General features: G+C 49.9%; 2 protein-coding genes across 2 annotated transcripts in view; both read left to right on the top strand.

The window, feature by feature from the left end:
* Positions 1-566: 566 nt before the first annotated feature.
* Sdf2l1 (stromal cell derived factor 2 like 1) lies at positions 567-2,623 on the top strand. The gene is made up of 3 exons (XM_008842226.2): positions 567-833; positions 1,137-1,333; positions 2,217-2,623. Exons 1-3 carry the CDS (start codon positions 635-637, stop codon positions 2,496-2,498), a joined length of 678 nt encoding a protein of 225 aa, XP_008840448.1. The 5' UTR covers positions 567-634; the 3' UTR covers positions 2,499-2,623.
* A 7,828-nt stretch (positions 2,624-10,451) lies between these two features.
* LOC103741446 overlaps positions 10,452-15,235 on the top strand; it is a 27,009-nt gene continuing 22,225 nt past the window's right edge. Inside the window, exons 1-2 of the mRNA XM_008842225.2 lie at positions 10,452-11,386; positions 11,576-11,699. Of these exons, the coding sequence (XP_008840447.1) occupies positions 11,165-11,386; positions 11,576-11,699 (346 nt within the window). The 5' untranslated portion in view covers positions 10,452-11,164. The remainder of the gene's footprint in view (positions 11,387-11,575; positions 11,700-15,235) is intronic.

The raw sequence follows: 15,235 nt of genomic DNA, 5'->3' as shown, positions 1-15,235 counted from the left end.
GGATTGTAGTAGCTGCATGGCCAGGGTATGCAGAGACCCCAGGGTCCAAGAGCTGAAATAGTTCGGTGACAGAATAGGGGGCTATGATCAGGTAGCTGAGGTGTTAACTCCTGGGGTTAAGGACTGAGGGGGCAGGAGATTCAGTAACTTTGGGATCTGTCCACTTTGTGACCACAAAATTTAAGGACCCACGAAGCCATACAGCTTCAGGCCCAGGATCTGAAGACACACGATTGAAATCTAGGGGTCCAGGATCCAAGCAGTTCCGACACGGGGTGCTTTTAAGACCCTGAGTCAAGTGTTCAAAGGCAGCAAAGCTCAGCGTGCTCACGCACAGGTGCAACCCCGGTGGTCTCTCAGAGCCCAGCGCTGCAGCCATTAGTCCCTTGGCTTTCATTGGTGAGTCCTCTGAAGCGTGGACCAGTCAAAACCTTCCTAGTGTCTCCTGCCCCCGCCCAGCTGTCGCTCAGCAAAACTGGGGGTGGGGCCTTTCCACAGCGATCCAATGGCAGTGCAGGCGTGGCGCGCGCGGCCTGGCAATTGGCTGCCGTGAGAGGGCGCTGTCAGAGTCGGATTGGCCCGGGTCGGGACGGAAGCGCCCCAGGTCTGGAGCGGTTGGAATCCTGCAGGCGCGATGTGGGGCGCGAGCAGGGGCCGGGCTGCCCAGCGGGCGCTGCTGGCGCTGCTGCTGGCGCTGCTGCTGGCGCTGTCGGTGCCGAGCGGTGGCGCGTCCAAGACCATCGCCGGGCTCGTGACCTGCGGGTCGGTGTTGAAGCTGCTCAATACGCACCACCGGGTGCGGCTGCACTCGCACGACATCAAATACGGATCCGGTGCGCCGGGCTGGTGACTGGGACGCAGGGGGCAGAGGCTCGGAGGCCAAATGGTCCTAGGGGTCCGTGGGCTGTCGGGGAGCAGGGCGGCTGAGTCTAGACTCGCTGGGGGCCATGAGAGGCAAGCTCCGGGGGATGGGGACACGGAGGGGCCGTAGGGACGTGGGGGTCAGGCGCGGGCAGGGGTGAGCCAATGGGATCCTGGCGTGGGGATTGTGGGGGAAACTTCTGAGTGTCCTAGACGAGGGTCCGAGTTGTGTGATTGACAGAGCTCCGGGGCTGGGGTGGGATGTCCCTTCGCAGGCAGCGGCCAACAGTCGGTAACCGGCGTGGAGGCATCTGACGACGCCAATAGCTACTGGCGGATCCGCGGCGGCTCGGAGGGCGGGTGCCCGCGCGGCGTCCCAGTGCGCTGTGGGCAAGCAGTGAGGCTCACGCACGTGCTCACCGGCAAGAACCTGCATACGCACCACTTCCCGTCGCCGCTGTCCAACAACCAGGCAAGCCCCCATCCTAACCCTTCCAAGGCTGCGCGTGCGCGATCCCGGGCGACAGCGGGACACGGTGGGGGATGGGGTGCGGGGAGGGGCCGGAGAGGTTACTCTGAGGGTCAGCTGCTGTGAAATGGGAGTTTTGGTTCAGAAGTGTTTATGGAAAGGGAGAAAGGAAGGGAGAGAGAGAGGCAGAAAGAGACACAGCGAGACAGACAGACACACACACACACACACAGAACATTGTCTGAAGCTCAGTTGTGAAATGGTTGTTTCTATTCTGAAGTGTTTTTGGAGCTCCTGCTCTGGGTTCTGACCCATGGAACTTCCATCCCTAGACCTGGGAAAAGGACTGGAAGAGATCAATGACTAACTACTATTTGGGGGGCGGGAGCGGGGGTGGGACCACACAGCCAATAGGCAATAGGAAACTGCAGAAAGACTCAGGCTGCTAAGTGGGATAAGATCCACCCGCTGTGGAAGAGCTTTTGCTAAAGCATCATTACAAATGGTGGGGTAGGATCATGGGAAGAAACTGACAGTGCTTTGGGGCATTTCTGGGGGGAGAGGGGAATGTTGGAGATAGAGAACTTGGCCATTAGTTTGGCAGCCTGGGGGATTGGGCCTTACAGAGGTTAGGACTGGGAGATTATGGAGTAGGAAGCCTTAGCTCCAGAGGTCAGTGTTCACTACACAGACAGATGCAAAGCTGTACTACATGCATTTGAAGAGCTTGCTTGGCTGATGTCTGCCTTGGCAACCATGGAAGCTGGGGTTCTGGGAAAGGACCCAGAGACCCAGGATACTGGATGCAAGTGCCACTGCTAAGCATGTAGCTCTAGAATACTCTGTGCTCTAGGTGGTAACTGTCCTCCATACTTCACACCCATAGGAGGTGAGTGCCTTTGGGGAAGATGGTGAGGGTGACGACCTGGACCTGTGGACAGTACGATGTTCTGGGCAACACTGGGAGCGTGAGGCCACTGTACGCTTCCAGCATGTGGGCACCTCTGTGTTCCTGTCAGTCACTGGTGAGCAGTATGGCAACCCCATCCGTGGGCAGCATGAGGTGCATGGCATGCCCAGTGCCAACACTCACAACACATGGAAGGCCATGGAGGGCATCTTCATCAAGCCTGGTGCAGATCCCTCTGTAGGTCATGATGAACTCTGAATGTTGGGTGGGTGAAAGGAGGGTGGCTGGGTAGGGAATCTGCAAGGCCACTCTTGTGAGGGAGACTTTGGGTTTGTAGGGGTCCCTAAGTGCCTTTGTGATTAAAGAATGTTGGTTTGTGATTATGTTCGCTGTGAGCCCAGGGATGACTAGGAGGTGCCAGCTATCCCTGGCCTAGTTTACCATCTCACCTATCCCCAGGCCAGCTTTGGTACTGAACCTGTTCAAACTTAAAAACAAGTTATTATTTATTATTACTATTTTGTGTGTGCATGTGGTATGTGTGTGTGTGTGTGTGTATGTGTGTGTATGTGTGTGTGTGTGTGTATGCACATGCATATGCATGGTGTGTGTGGGCACAACACATGTGGAGGTCAGAGGATAACTTTGTAAGTCAGTTCTCTTCTTCTGCCTTTATATGGGTTCTAGGTCTCAAACTCAGGCTGTCAGGCTTGTGCAGCACATACTTTATCCCAAGCCATCTCACTGGCTCCAAACCTTTTTTTTTTTTTTCCCAATACTTGTCCATGAACTCTAATACTGCCTTGTGCAGTCAACTCGTTTGTCTACCCTTCATTGGTCTTGTGGCAAGGGACCTCAGTTTTAGAGAACTTTCGAATCCACTCATCCCTTATTGTGAGGACTCCACTTTCCTGGTGACTGTGGCAGTCTTGACACTTATCTCTAATCAATGGCTTGTTGAGGACTCCACCTGTCTACTGGAGATTAGCAGCACAGGCTGCTGTATGCTTGCTATAAATGACACCCTCCCCTCCCCAGCCTGCCCAAGTTGTTGCATCTCAGACCCCCCACCATACCCTTCCAAGGCTTGAAAGAGAAAGGAGAACCTCAAAAGGAATCTCAAGGGAAGACAACCCCAAAGAACCACCTGTAGAAACCTGAGAAGGCTCCTGGAAGAGGAGGCACAGTCTGGGCAGTCAGAGTACTATAATTTAAAGACAGGAGCAGGGGCCTAGAGCCGTGGCTCAGTAGTTAAGAGTGCTTCCTGCTCCTCCAGAGAACCTGAGTTTGGTTCCCAGTATCCACAGCAGGCAGATCACAAGTGCCTGTAACTCCAGCTTCTGAGGATCTGAAGCCCTCTTTTGGCCTCTATGAGTACTTGCAATTGTGTGTGCATATCCACATATACATACACACAAAATTAAAACTAAAAATAAGCTGGGCATGGTGGCACACACCTTTAGTCCAAGCAGAGGTAGGCAGATCTTTGAGTTCCAGGCCAGAATGGTTTACATAGCAAGTTCTAGGCCAGCAGGGATACATAGTGAGACCCTGTCTCAGAAAAAACACAGGCGCAGAGGGCTGTGGTGTGGGGAAATTTAAGTTCAGTGATAGAGTAGGTGTTTGGAATACATGAGGCTATATCCAGGGGACATAGCCCAACAGTAGAACACTTGTTGTCATACACTTGTTATCATACACAAGGCCTAGCAACAAAATTAAATGAGAAATGCACGTAATTCAGTGTATAGGTGGTTTTTTTTTTTTTTTTTTTTTTTTTTTTTTTTGAACAGGGTCTCCCTGTAGCCCCAGCTGGCCTAGAACTCACTATGTAAACCAAGATAGCCTTGAACTCACAGAGATCTGCCTGCCTCTGCTTCCTGAGTGCTGGAATTAAAGGCATGCCCCACCATGCCTGGCTTCAGTGTATAGTTAAAATAAGTAAATAAAAACATGAGCAGAAGAAATAGAAGTCCCCAAATCAAGTGACTAACAGCTCTGCTAGTGCATCTGTGGCCTCTAGAGGCAGTGGGGGAAATGACAGGCTTCTGGGAACTAAAGGCTTAAGGGAGCTGCTGGGGGCAATGCCGAGCTAGGATGGCAACTGGCTATATAGGACTTGGAGTGGGGTGAGAAGAGCACATGTATTTGAGAAATCAATTGACTTTATTAAAGTATGGGGGTGAGAGAAAAGCTGTAGCCAGATTATTCTCCTACCCTATGAAACCCTGGCCTTTCCACTGCCAACTTCTTGTAGTTGTTTCTTTTTTGTCTTTTGGAGACAGGGTCTTCCTGTAGCTCCAGCTAGCCTGAAACTCACTATGTAGACTCACAGAGATCTGCCTACCTCTGCCTCCTGAGTGCTGGGATTAAAGGCATGTACCATCACACCCAGCTACTGCTAAATTCTTGAGCATCATCTACAAGTTTGCATTCCTCTCCATCACTTGGGATCTGAGAAGATTTGATGGAAGCAGATTGTTGGGAGGGGATCCTAGCAAATGCTGAGACAGCCATGGGACTGTGAAAGGAGAAAGGAAACACGCATTGTAGAGCAAGTCTCCCCATGGGCAGTTAGAATTCAGTCCCATTGGGGAATCCCACCAAACTTATACCATCTGAGAGGCAAGGAATGTACTCAGCGAAGCATCTCCTCTCATTGGCTGAGGGCTGCTGGGTGAGTGGGAGCAATTACTCTACAAGTATTTCTCACTCTGTGCATTGGATAAGGGACTCCAACAGCTAGAATAAGATTCCAGGTAGAGTGAGTCATGGGTGCTGGCAAGGGGCTATTCTTTCTGTAAATGTAAGTGCCAAGAAAGTATGAGGTAGGGCATTCCAGTATGGATACACCCTGTGCATGTCCAGATGTATGCTTGTACACACCCAGGAAGGCATTGAGGCATTGCTAATTAAGGGAAGAACTCGAAAGTGCACAGCAGGTAGGTATCCTTGGTGACTAATATGCTGTTGGAGCAGGTCATTTGGCTTCATGCAGAAAAGCAGCAGCAAAACTTTGTTTTTTGAAACAGTCTCCTGTATCCCCAGTTGGCCTAGATCTTGCTATGTAGAGGAGGCTGACCTGCCTGCCTCTGCTTCCTGAGTGCTGGGATTAAAGTCCTGTGCCACCATGCTTTGCTCATTTTTTTTTCTTTTTTTGAGACAGTACCCTGTATTTCAGACTGGTCTTGAATTTACAACTCATGAGACTACCCTTGAACTTCTGATCCTCCAGTCTCTATATTCCAACTGACATTCTGGTACCAATTTTGTGGAGAGAGGCAGTGTAGTGAGTCATGCCTGTAAGCCCAGCACTACAGAAGAAGTAGGAGGCTAGCCATAAGCCCAAGGCTAGCCTGGTTTATACAGTAGTTGCTGGCCAGCTAGGAGTATATGGTAAGATCTTAAGAAACAGCAAGCCCGGTGTGGTGCCACATGCCTTTAGTCCCAGCACTGGGGAGGCAGAGGCAGGTGGATCTCTGAATTCAAGACCGGCCTGGTCTACATAGTGAGTTCCAGGCCAGCTGGGGCTACAAGGAGACCCTGCCTCAAAAAGACCAAAAAAAAAAGAGCACTGACTGGTCTTGCAAAGGACCTGAGTTCAAGTCCCAGAACCCACATGGCGGCTAACAACCGTCCTGAACTCCAGTTCCAGGGGACGGGTCAGTTACATACATGCAGGCAATATGCTCATACACATAGAATATACACATAAAAACCACCACAACAAAAAGGACCAGATGTGATGGCGCTTGTCTTTAATCCCAGGACTCAAGCAGGCAGGACCTCAGCTGGGGCAACAGGGAGACCCTGTTTCAAAAATAAATAAATAAAATAATTTTTTCAGAGAAGACAAGAAGACAACCTAAGTTCCTGGAGACTGAAATCAGCTCTACCTGCTTCAAAAACATCGGTTCTCAACTACTGAACTGAGAATAAAACAGAAGAAGGTACAGATGCTCAGTTACACACACATTCCTCCCATTCCCAATATACAGTTAACTGCAGGTGCCATGTATCTTTCTCACTTATCAGTTCTGCATGGTCACTTAATGAACACTTACCCACAAAGTGGTTCACAATCACAGAGATACCCAAGCATCCTCTTCCCAGAATCTCCCTTACGTTCCTGCTAAGCTGCGCTCAGGGGATGCCTTGAAGTTGGGCAGAAAGAAGGAAGGCCACCTTGTTTGACTCACTGCCCCATCCCAGGGACACAATGAGCAAACCTCGCATACAATATGAAGAGGCCTGAGACCCCATGCAACCACAGGCACTGCTAGGGGTTCCGACATTTCCCGGGCATTTCAGCCGGTTCCCGGGTGTGTTCAGCTGTGCGGCGGGCATCGAAGCGCCCTCACGCGTACCACTAGAAAACCTGCAGAGATAGGAGCTAAGAAAAGGCGGGCAAAGTTCTTTTTCATAAGTTATGAATGAGGAGAAAGTGTTTGTGGAACTCATTGTTAAAACCTCAGAGCCTGAACTCCGGCTCCGCGGGGCCAATCGGAGCCCCGAGGCTATTTTGAAATCGCTCTGGTAGTAGCCAATAGGTGTGCGGGAAGCAAAGCTCCGGCTTGGCGCAGGCCAATGAGCCTGGCTCTATGCCTTGGAGTCAGGGGCTCAGCCCTCTCGACTGTCAGAGGGTTAAAGATGGAGCCGAGGGCGAGAGCGAGCCACGAGGTGCAGAGTCGTCCGGGTAGGACAGAGGCGGATGACGACCAGGACCCCCTCCAGCTAATCTTCGCCTTGCCCCCGTCGTGCGGGAAAGGGGTGTCTGTTCGTGTGAGTGGCGGGTCTGAGGTGGGGGGCGTGGGAAGAGCCCTGCTGGGCCAGAACTGCGGGGGAGGCCATCAGGACCCCCAGGCCCTCCCTGGGTAGGGAACTGCAGGGAGCTCGAGGCTCTCATCTGCTCTGCGGGGCAGAAGAAGGATAGGACAGAATGCTCAGCTCAGAACCGAGTTCATACTGGGGGCACCTGGCCAGGAGACCTGGTCTTGAGCTTGCACAGTCTCACTTGCCGCTAGTCAGCTACCCCTTTTATTCTGGAGCTGCAGGCCGAAGCTGGGAGCAGAGTTACAGAACTGCTCACTCCACTCGCTCCAAGTACCAGCTGGCTTCTACTGGCGCTGAGCGCAGGTCTCTCTCCTTTGTGTGTGAGTCCCCGCTGGTGCTGGCCCTTCAGCTCTCTCCAGGGAAGTCCTCCTTCCACCAGACTCTGAACCACGTTGGGAATGTTAGGTTGCTGTCGGATTCTGAAGACCCCAAGGGCTGCAATCTCGGCTGGAATCCCTTCTGCGCCCCAAGTCTTGGACAGAGGCCCCACCCACCTATCATGGTTGAACTTCCCGCTCTGCATTGAGGGCGTTGGGGTATTGCCTGCTGGTTGCTGGTGCTCTGACGAGGTTGCACTACTGTGCTCTGAGAAGCAGTGCAATGATATTGTCAAAGCATCTGGGACCAGCCTTGGGGATCATTCCCTCACCTATGATCCCTTCTTTCTTCTCCTTCCAGGCCTGGCTCCTTTGGGTTGCAGACCATCCCCTCCCCCCTCATTCCACTCCCTTCTCTATGGAAGCTTGAGATTCTAGCCAGGCTTGTGCCTCTGGGGTCAGAGGGCATCCTTCCCCCAGGCAGAAGCCCCACCCCAGTGGGCTTGCATTCTAGGTTTCAGATCCTACCCACCCCCACAATCCCGAGTGGCTAATGGGCTTGCCCGACACTCTTTCCCTGTTGCACTACTGTGGGCCACTGGGAAGCAGTGCAATGATGAAAGGGCATCTGTCAGGCCTACCACCCACTGAGCTCACTCCTCTTCCCACCTGTGAAAGCTGAGGTACCAAGAGGGTAAGTGCTTGGATTAATTATGCATGGGTACAGAGTTGCACTGGACCCTCCATCACAGAGAAGATAAGGTGAGTGTTGGGGATGGTAGTCTAGGGCTGGACTAGTACAAAGGCAGAGAGACCCTAGACTTGGAAAGGCTCCAGTTTGAAGCTCTTCCTACACTGGTTCCCCAGGTTAAGATTGGGGAGTTCATGCTGGGCATAGTGGTGGCTCATGCCTGTAATTCTAGTACTCTGTAGGCTAAGGCAGGAAGATTGCCTCACATTTGAGGCTAGCCTGGCCTGCATAGTAAGTTGGAGACCAGCCTGGACTATGCTGGGACCCCGTCTCAAAAAAACAAAACAAAACAAAATTGATTCCAAGGCCTTGTAGAGAAACAGATGCTGATCTCTTCCTATGGAGGAGCTTTTTGTGCCTTGCTCAACCTTATCCACACCAAGAACAGGACCCAGCCTCTCCTGAATGCTTGAAACTAGGAAGGTAAGGAGTGTTCTGAGTGGGATTTGGGGAGAGGGAGAAGAGGCAGGCCCTCCAGGAGGTAGCTTTTACACCAGGGCACCACCTTGAGGCATGGAGCTCAGCGTGAGTGTACTATCTGAGATGGATGTATAGACCTGGAACAGGAAGTCTGCAGAGGAGGCCTGCTAGCCACACCTGCTTGCTCCTTTACAGGAGGACAGGTCTTTTTTCAAAAATATATTTTTATATGTATGAGTGTATTGCCTGCATGTATGGAAGTGTACCTGTGTCATGCAGTGCCCGCAGAGGTCAGAAGAGGGCATTAGATCCCCTGGACCTTGGAGATGGTTCTTAGCAGCCATGTGGGTAGGTACTAGGAACTGAACCTGGGTCCTCTCCAACAGCAGCCAATGCTCTTAACTGCTGAGCCATCTCTCCAGCCCTGGAGGATAGTCTTAATCAGGAGAAGCAGTGAGCTGTGTGCTTTTCTAGCTGTAGTAGCAGAACTGGAGTTGAACTTCTAAGGAGCCTGACCCTGGGTATGTGTGCTTGCAGGGTTACCTCTACCATCAAGACTTGACACAAGGTGCACAGTGACAGATGTCCAGGCCTGTCTCCTTGAGAGGAGGCCCAGGCTTCCAGATTAGCTCTTGGGAGTACCCTTCACCCCTGGTCTGAGAAAACTGGTTTCAATCCTACTCTAGGTATATAAGCCCTGGCACTCATAAGGAAACAAGGGGAAGTGACACATGATCCTTTTTCTCCTAGTCCTGACTCCCTGGGGCTCTTTGAACTCAGGATCACTGGATTCAAGCCATTCTCCTGTCCCCTGGGCTTCAAAGAGCATGGCAGAGGGTGGCCAGCCCTCACTCCTATGTAGATTCTGTACCTGCCATTGAAAAGCAGCTGTGGCTATCTTCTGCTTCTGCTGGGGGGGAGGCCATACATGTGTCACCATGTCTAGTTTATGTAGTGCTGGGAATCAAATCCAGGGCCTTGTGCTTGCTACATCACCAGTCTTCTACTTTTTTAGACAGGGTCTATGTTACCCATGAAAACTTCCTGCCTCAGCCTTCCCAGTGTCAAGAGTATCACACCCAGCTGTCACAATAGACTTTAAAAAACCCAAAAAGAGCAGGGCGTGGTGGCGCATGCCTGAAGTCCCAGCACTTGGGAGGCAGAGGTAGGCGGATCTCTGTGAGTTCAAGGCCAGCCTGGTCTACATAGTGAGTTCCAGGACAGCTGGGCCAGCAGGGAAACCCTGCTTCAAAAAGACAAAAAACAAAACAAAACAAAACAAAAAACCCAACAACAACAACAACAAAAAAACCAAAAAAAAAAAAAAAACCCCAAAAACAAAACAAAACCCAAATAGACATATAAAGTGCTGAGTATGGTTAGGGATCTCACTGACCCTGAGGATGTTTATCTTTCTTGACAAAAAGCACACGGTATATAAAAGTTCATTTTATAAGTCCCACAAGGGGCAGGGGAAGGATGGAGGCTGAACCCAATATATTGGAGTCTGTCTATACCTCTAGGCAAGGTGCTCTGAACATACATCCTTCCTCTTTTTCTCACCTTGTCCCTGACTCCTGTGTTGAGGGAAGCTGGGACTAGAGGGCTGGTTTCCCTGTAGTATCCAAAAAAATCTGATTGCACTACTCCAGTACATACAAGGGTCTCAGCTGATGGAGGGCTTTTCAGGGGAAGCAGCCTGGCATGCACCCTCCTTAGTGGCTAAGGTGGATATGGACCAGTGGCTGACCCAGGAGATCCTGGGAAAGCAGCTTGTTAGAATCCGTATGCATTCATCCTGAGATGCCCAGTAATCCCTCCCTGTACTTATCTTGGATGTGCTCAAGGAAGGTTTGAGTTAGTTCAGTTTTGTGCTTTGACCAAGACCAAAAGGTGGGGAAGATTGTTTAAGAGATATGATGAAGACAGAATCTTCAGAAATGCTTTAGTGGGGCTAGAGGAAAAGGGCAGAAGGGACTCAAGATACAGAGTATAGAGCAAAGAAGTCATCATGAACGGGAGGACAGCACAGGATCTGGAGAGGGATGTGTGTAGTGCTGCAGAATAGGGTCGAAAATGGAGAGGGCGGAAAGGCCAAAGCTAGAGGGTTTTGGGGCAGAAGGAAGTTCTTTTGGACATTTCCTTGGTGAACTGGGAGCCAGATTCTCTTTAGGACAGACTAGTGAAGCAGGGTGGGGAGGAGACTGCAAGCTACTGTGCTTTAGAGTGATGATAACCACGTCTCCCGAGTGGTCACAGTCAAGGAGATCCAAGTCCTGAAGGCTTAGGATGGCCCATAGTCATTCCACAACCCCAGCGGAGGCTCCAGTGCGCATGCCCAGATCGGTGGTTATTGTTACGTGTATTAGCCACGTCCCCTGCCTCCGGGGTCTCTGGCTGCGGTTAGGCGGGAGGGGGTGGGTAGTTTGGGGAATCTGAATCTGCCCCTTGGCTGTGGGGAAAGAGTGAGTACGGCCCGCAGTTCCCGCCCCGACGGGCTCCCGTCACCTCCCGGGACGCCAGCCTGGCCCTCTGGAAAGGTCCCCCATCGTCCGGAGCCCGGCCCCAAGCTGCACAGACGCGTCTCCAGCAGCCCCTTTCGAATGGAAGTCCTAGACGAGTTTGACAGCGAGTTTCCGCAGAGTGTGTCCTTCTGCCAGCTCATCTCTGAGGACGACTTCGAGAGGCAGGCTGCGACTTACACGGAGCGGGCGCTGCGCCGCCTCTTCCGCACCTTGGACCGCAACCCGGCTCTGGCGGAGAGGGTCGTGCGCAAGGGCAAGCAGACTGAGTTAGAGCAGCGTGGGCTCTTTTCCTTCTTATGGGTGCGGACCGAGGGCAGGACACCAGCTCTACCTGCTGTCCGTTAAGGCGGAGCTGTGAGGGTGGGACTTGGGCTGAGGGGCGTTGAGGGGTGCAGACAGGGTCTTTCCTAAGCCAAGGGTGCCAAGCTTGGAGGGTAGAGCAGGCAAGCAACCCTCCCGCTTCCCGCCTTTCCTCTGTCGCTGTTGCAGGTGAAGTTTGTCTGTGCTGTCCAGGGGGAACTGAACCAGTGCAACAGCATGGGTGCCCTGGAGATGCACCAGCGCCTGCAGCAGCTGAAGAGGCGTATCCACTGTGTGCACATGTATTCTCAAGGTGAGGCTCAACTTCTGAACAGCTTTCCCTGGAAATCTGAGCTCAGAGCAGCTCCCCTGGGCACACTGCAATGTATGCCAAGCCCATGATGGTGATTGCTTGTGAGGTACCCACCTCTACGCTCAAGGTTAGATTTGCCTGTTTTGGGCCAGGTTTTATTTTATGCAGAGCAGGAAGGAGGATCTGGGGAAGGCTGGGTCCAGGGAGAAAGGAAGGTACACCTCCTAGTATGATTAGCTAATTAAAAGGCAGACTTCAGCTCTGCTTCTTCCCTGCTGTGATCCTGAGAAAGTCAGGTCACATTCCCACCCCTCGAGCTCTTGCCACTAAGCTCATTTTGGGGTAGTGTGTGGAGTGTTATAGGCAGTGTTGGCTCTGGTAACCTACAAACCTAACCCAGGACCAACTTGTCTCTGGCCAGTATTTGACACTAGTAGAAAGTTTTTATTATGAAAGTATCAGATAGCTGGGGGTGGTGGCGCATGCCTTTAATCCCAGCACTTGGGAAGCAGAGGCAGGCACATCTTTGTGAGTTCCAGGCCAGCCTGGTCTACATAGTGAGTTCCAGGACAGCTGGGCCTACAGGGAGACCCTGTCTCAAAAAAACAAAAAAAAAAAAAAAAAAAAAAAAAAAAAAAAAAAAAGTATCAGGTGGGCAAGGTGGCACACGCCTTTAATCTCAGCACTCCTGAGTGCTGGGATTAAAAGTGTGTGCCACCATGCCTGGCAATTTAATTTTTTAAAATTACGTTTTTGTGTGTGTTTTTTCATGTATGGAGGTCAGAGAAAAACCTGCTGGAGTTGATTTTCTCCTTCCATCATGTGGGTCCCAAGGACGGAACTCAGGTCATAAGGCTTGCCAGGAAGTACCTTTACCTGCTGAGTCATTTTACCAGCCCTTCATTTAATTTTTTAAGAGTCAGGATCTCACTATGTTGCCTAAGCTGGTTTGAATTCTGTGGACTGAAGTAATTCTCACACCTCAACCTAAGTGCTGAGGCTACAGGTATGTGTCACTGTGTCTATATAATCTTGATTTGGAGGCTGGAGAGATGGCTCAGTGGTTAAGAGTGCATACTGTTCTTACAGAGGGCCCAAGTGTTCCCAGAACCCACATTGGGTGACTCAAAACTGTCCAAAGCTCCAGCTCCAGGAGATCCAATACCCTCTTCTGGTCTCCATAGCCACCTGTACTCACATGTACACCCCCCCATACATATACATTATTAAAAATAAATCTTTTAAAAAATCCTAATTTTGTTTAATTAAAAAACATTTTTTGGTGGTAGGGCTTTCTTCATGCTAAACGCATATAGTATTGCTGAGCTATATATACCCTCAGGTGTATATATCTTAATCTAAAAAAAAAAAGTGCTTTGAGGGGTTTAGTTGGTAACGTGCTTGCCACACACACATGAAAACCTGAATTCAATACCAACTACGCACATAAAAGAGAGGTACAGCAGCACACAGCTGTATTCTCAGTGTTGGGGAGGTAGACAGGATTCCTGGCCAGGCAGGGGTTTGCTGAGCCAGACAGTCTAGCTGAATTGGTGAGTTCTAGTTTCAGTGAGAGACTATCTTAAAAAATAATGTGGAGAGCAACTGAAGAAGACATCTGATATCACTCTCTGGCCTGCACACACACTTTTCTAGCTTGGTATGGTGGTGCAGGCCTATAATCCCAATAGTCAGGAAGCTGAGGCAGGAGGATTGCAAGTTCAAATTCTGCTTGGGCTACAGAGTGAGTTTAAGACTAGTCTGGAGGGCTGGAGAGATGGCTCAGTGCTTAAGAGCACTGGCTGCTCTTTCAGAGGACCTGGGTTTAGTTCTTAGCACTTTCATGGCTGCTAACAATGGTCTGTAACTCCAGTTCCAGGGCCTCTGACGCCCTCTTCTGACCTCTTCAGGCACTGCATGACACGTGTACACATATACATGCAGGCAATACATTCATACACATAAAATATTAAAAAAAGACTACATGGGGCTGGAGAGATGGCTCAGTGGTTAAGAGCACTGACTGCTCCTGTAGAGGACCTGGGTTTGATTTCTAGCACCCACATGGCAGCTAAGAGCCGTCCCTAACTCCAGTTCCAGGGGAATCTGAAGCCCTCTTCTGACCTCTGAGGCTTTGTACAACATAGGTGCATTCACATACATGCAGGCAATATACTCATACACATAAAATAAAAATAATAAATAAAAATTTTAAAAAAGATTAAAAAAAAAAAAAAAGACTACTCTGGGCAACTGAGATGCTACCTCAAAATAAAAAGTGAAAAGAGAGATCTGAGGAGATGGTTCAGTGAGTAAGAGTGCTTGCTGAAGACCTGAGGCCTGTTGTATACAATCGTGTTCCCAGCACCCATGCAAAAGCCAGGCATGGCCACATGCACCTATAACCCTAGTGTGGGGGTTGGGGAGGTGAGGTGGGGAGTTGAGGGGGGTGTGGGAAGATAAGAGAGTAAGATGGAGGACCACTGAAGCTTGCTAGCCACTAGCCTAGCTGAAACAGGATTTAGGATTCAGTGAGAGACCTTGTTTCAAGGGAGTAAGGCAGAAACCGACAGGGGAGGACACCCAAATGGGCATCCATGTCTACATGCACAGACACACACACAAAACTGTGAATTCAGTGGTTGAACACATTCTTTTTGGGGGGGGTCTCTTTTGAGACAGGGTCTCCCTGTAGCCCCAGCTGTCCTGGAACTTGCTATGTAGACTAGGCTGGCCTTGAATCACAGAGATCCACCTGGCTCTGCCTCCCGAGTGCTGGGATTAAAGGCGTGAGCCACCACACCCATGCCCAGCTCGAACACATTCTTTTTTTTTAGGATACATAAATCTTTTATTCAGATAGTAGCCAAGAATTCTATGTTCTTTGAACATCAAATTACATAAAAAGATTTTACAAGATTAGTCTATAAGCAAGGAAATACTATGGTTATAAATTATACATTTTCTGTAATTTTATAAGATATCATTTAAAATTTCTTCCAAAAGAATACAAATTGCTCAATTAGTATGCTCTCAAAAAAAAGCTAAATCAAACAAAAGCTAAATCCATGAAAAAAATGGCAAATGAATGAAGGAATGCTCTCCACCCAGGTACAGCTTTGTAGATTCCCAATAGGACTCATGCAGGAAACAGCTACATCTACTTAACTAGAATATATGTATGCTAAAAATTATTTATATATATGTGAATATATATATATGTATGTATTAGTGTGTGTGTATGAGAGTGTGTATTTCTGCATTAAAATGGTACATTTGCAAGTGAAAGTATAACTTGTGGCTGTCAATTCTACCATGTGGGTCCTGGATAATAAACCCAGGTTGCCAGGCTGAGCATCAGCACCTGTCAGGTGCCTGTACCCACTGAGTTGTCTCACTGGCTCTAGGATATATTTTTTTTAATTATTTATTTAATAACCACATACTTAGAAGAAGCATTTCATTACAACAGCATTGACATATCCAATAACAATTTCCAGAGCTAAGATGCATCTCTTTCAAAATTGGCTGTAAAT

This window comes from Nannospalax galili, unplaced genomic scaffold (genome assembly GCF_000622305.1).
Source record: "Nannospalax galili isolate Female #2095 unplaced genomic scaffold, S.galili_v1.0 scaffold321, whole genome shotgun sequence".
Taxonomy (NCBI): Eukaryota; Metazoa; Chordata; class Mammalia; order Rodentia; family Spalacidae; genus Nannospalax; species Nannospalax galili.
Note: the sequence above shows the minus strand (reverse complement) of the source record. Positions and strands in the feature narration are given on the sequence as shown.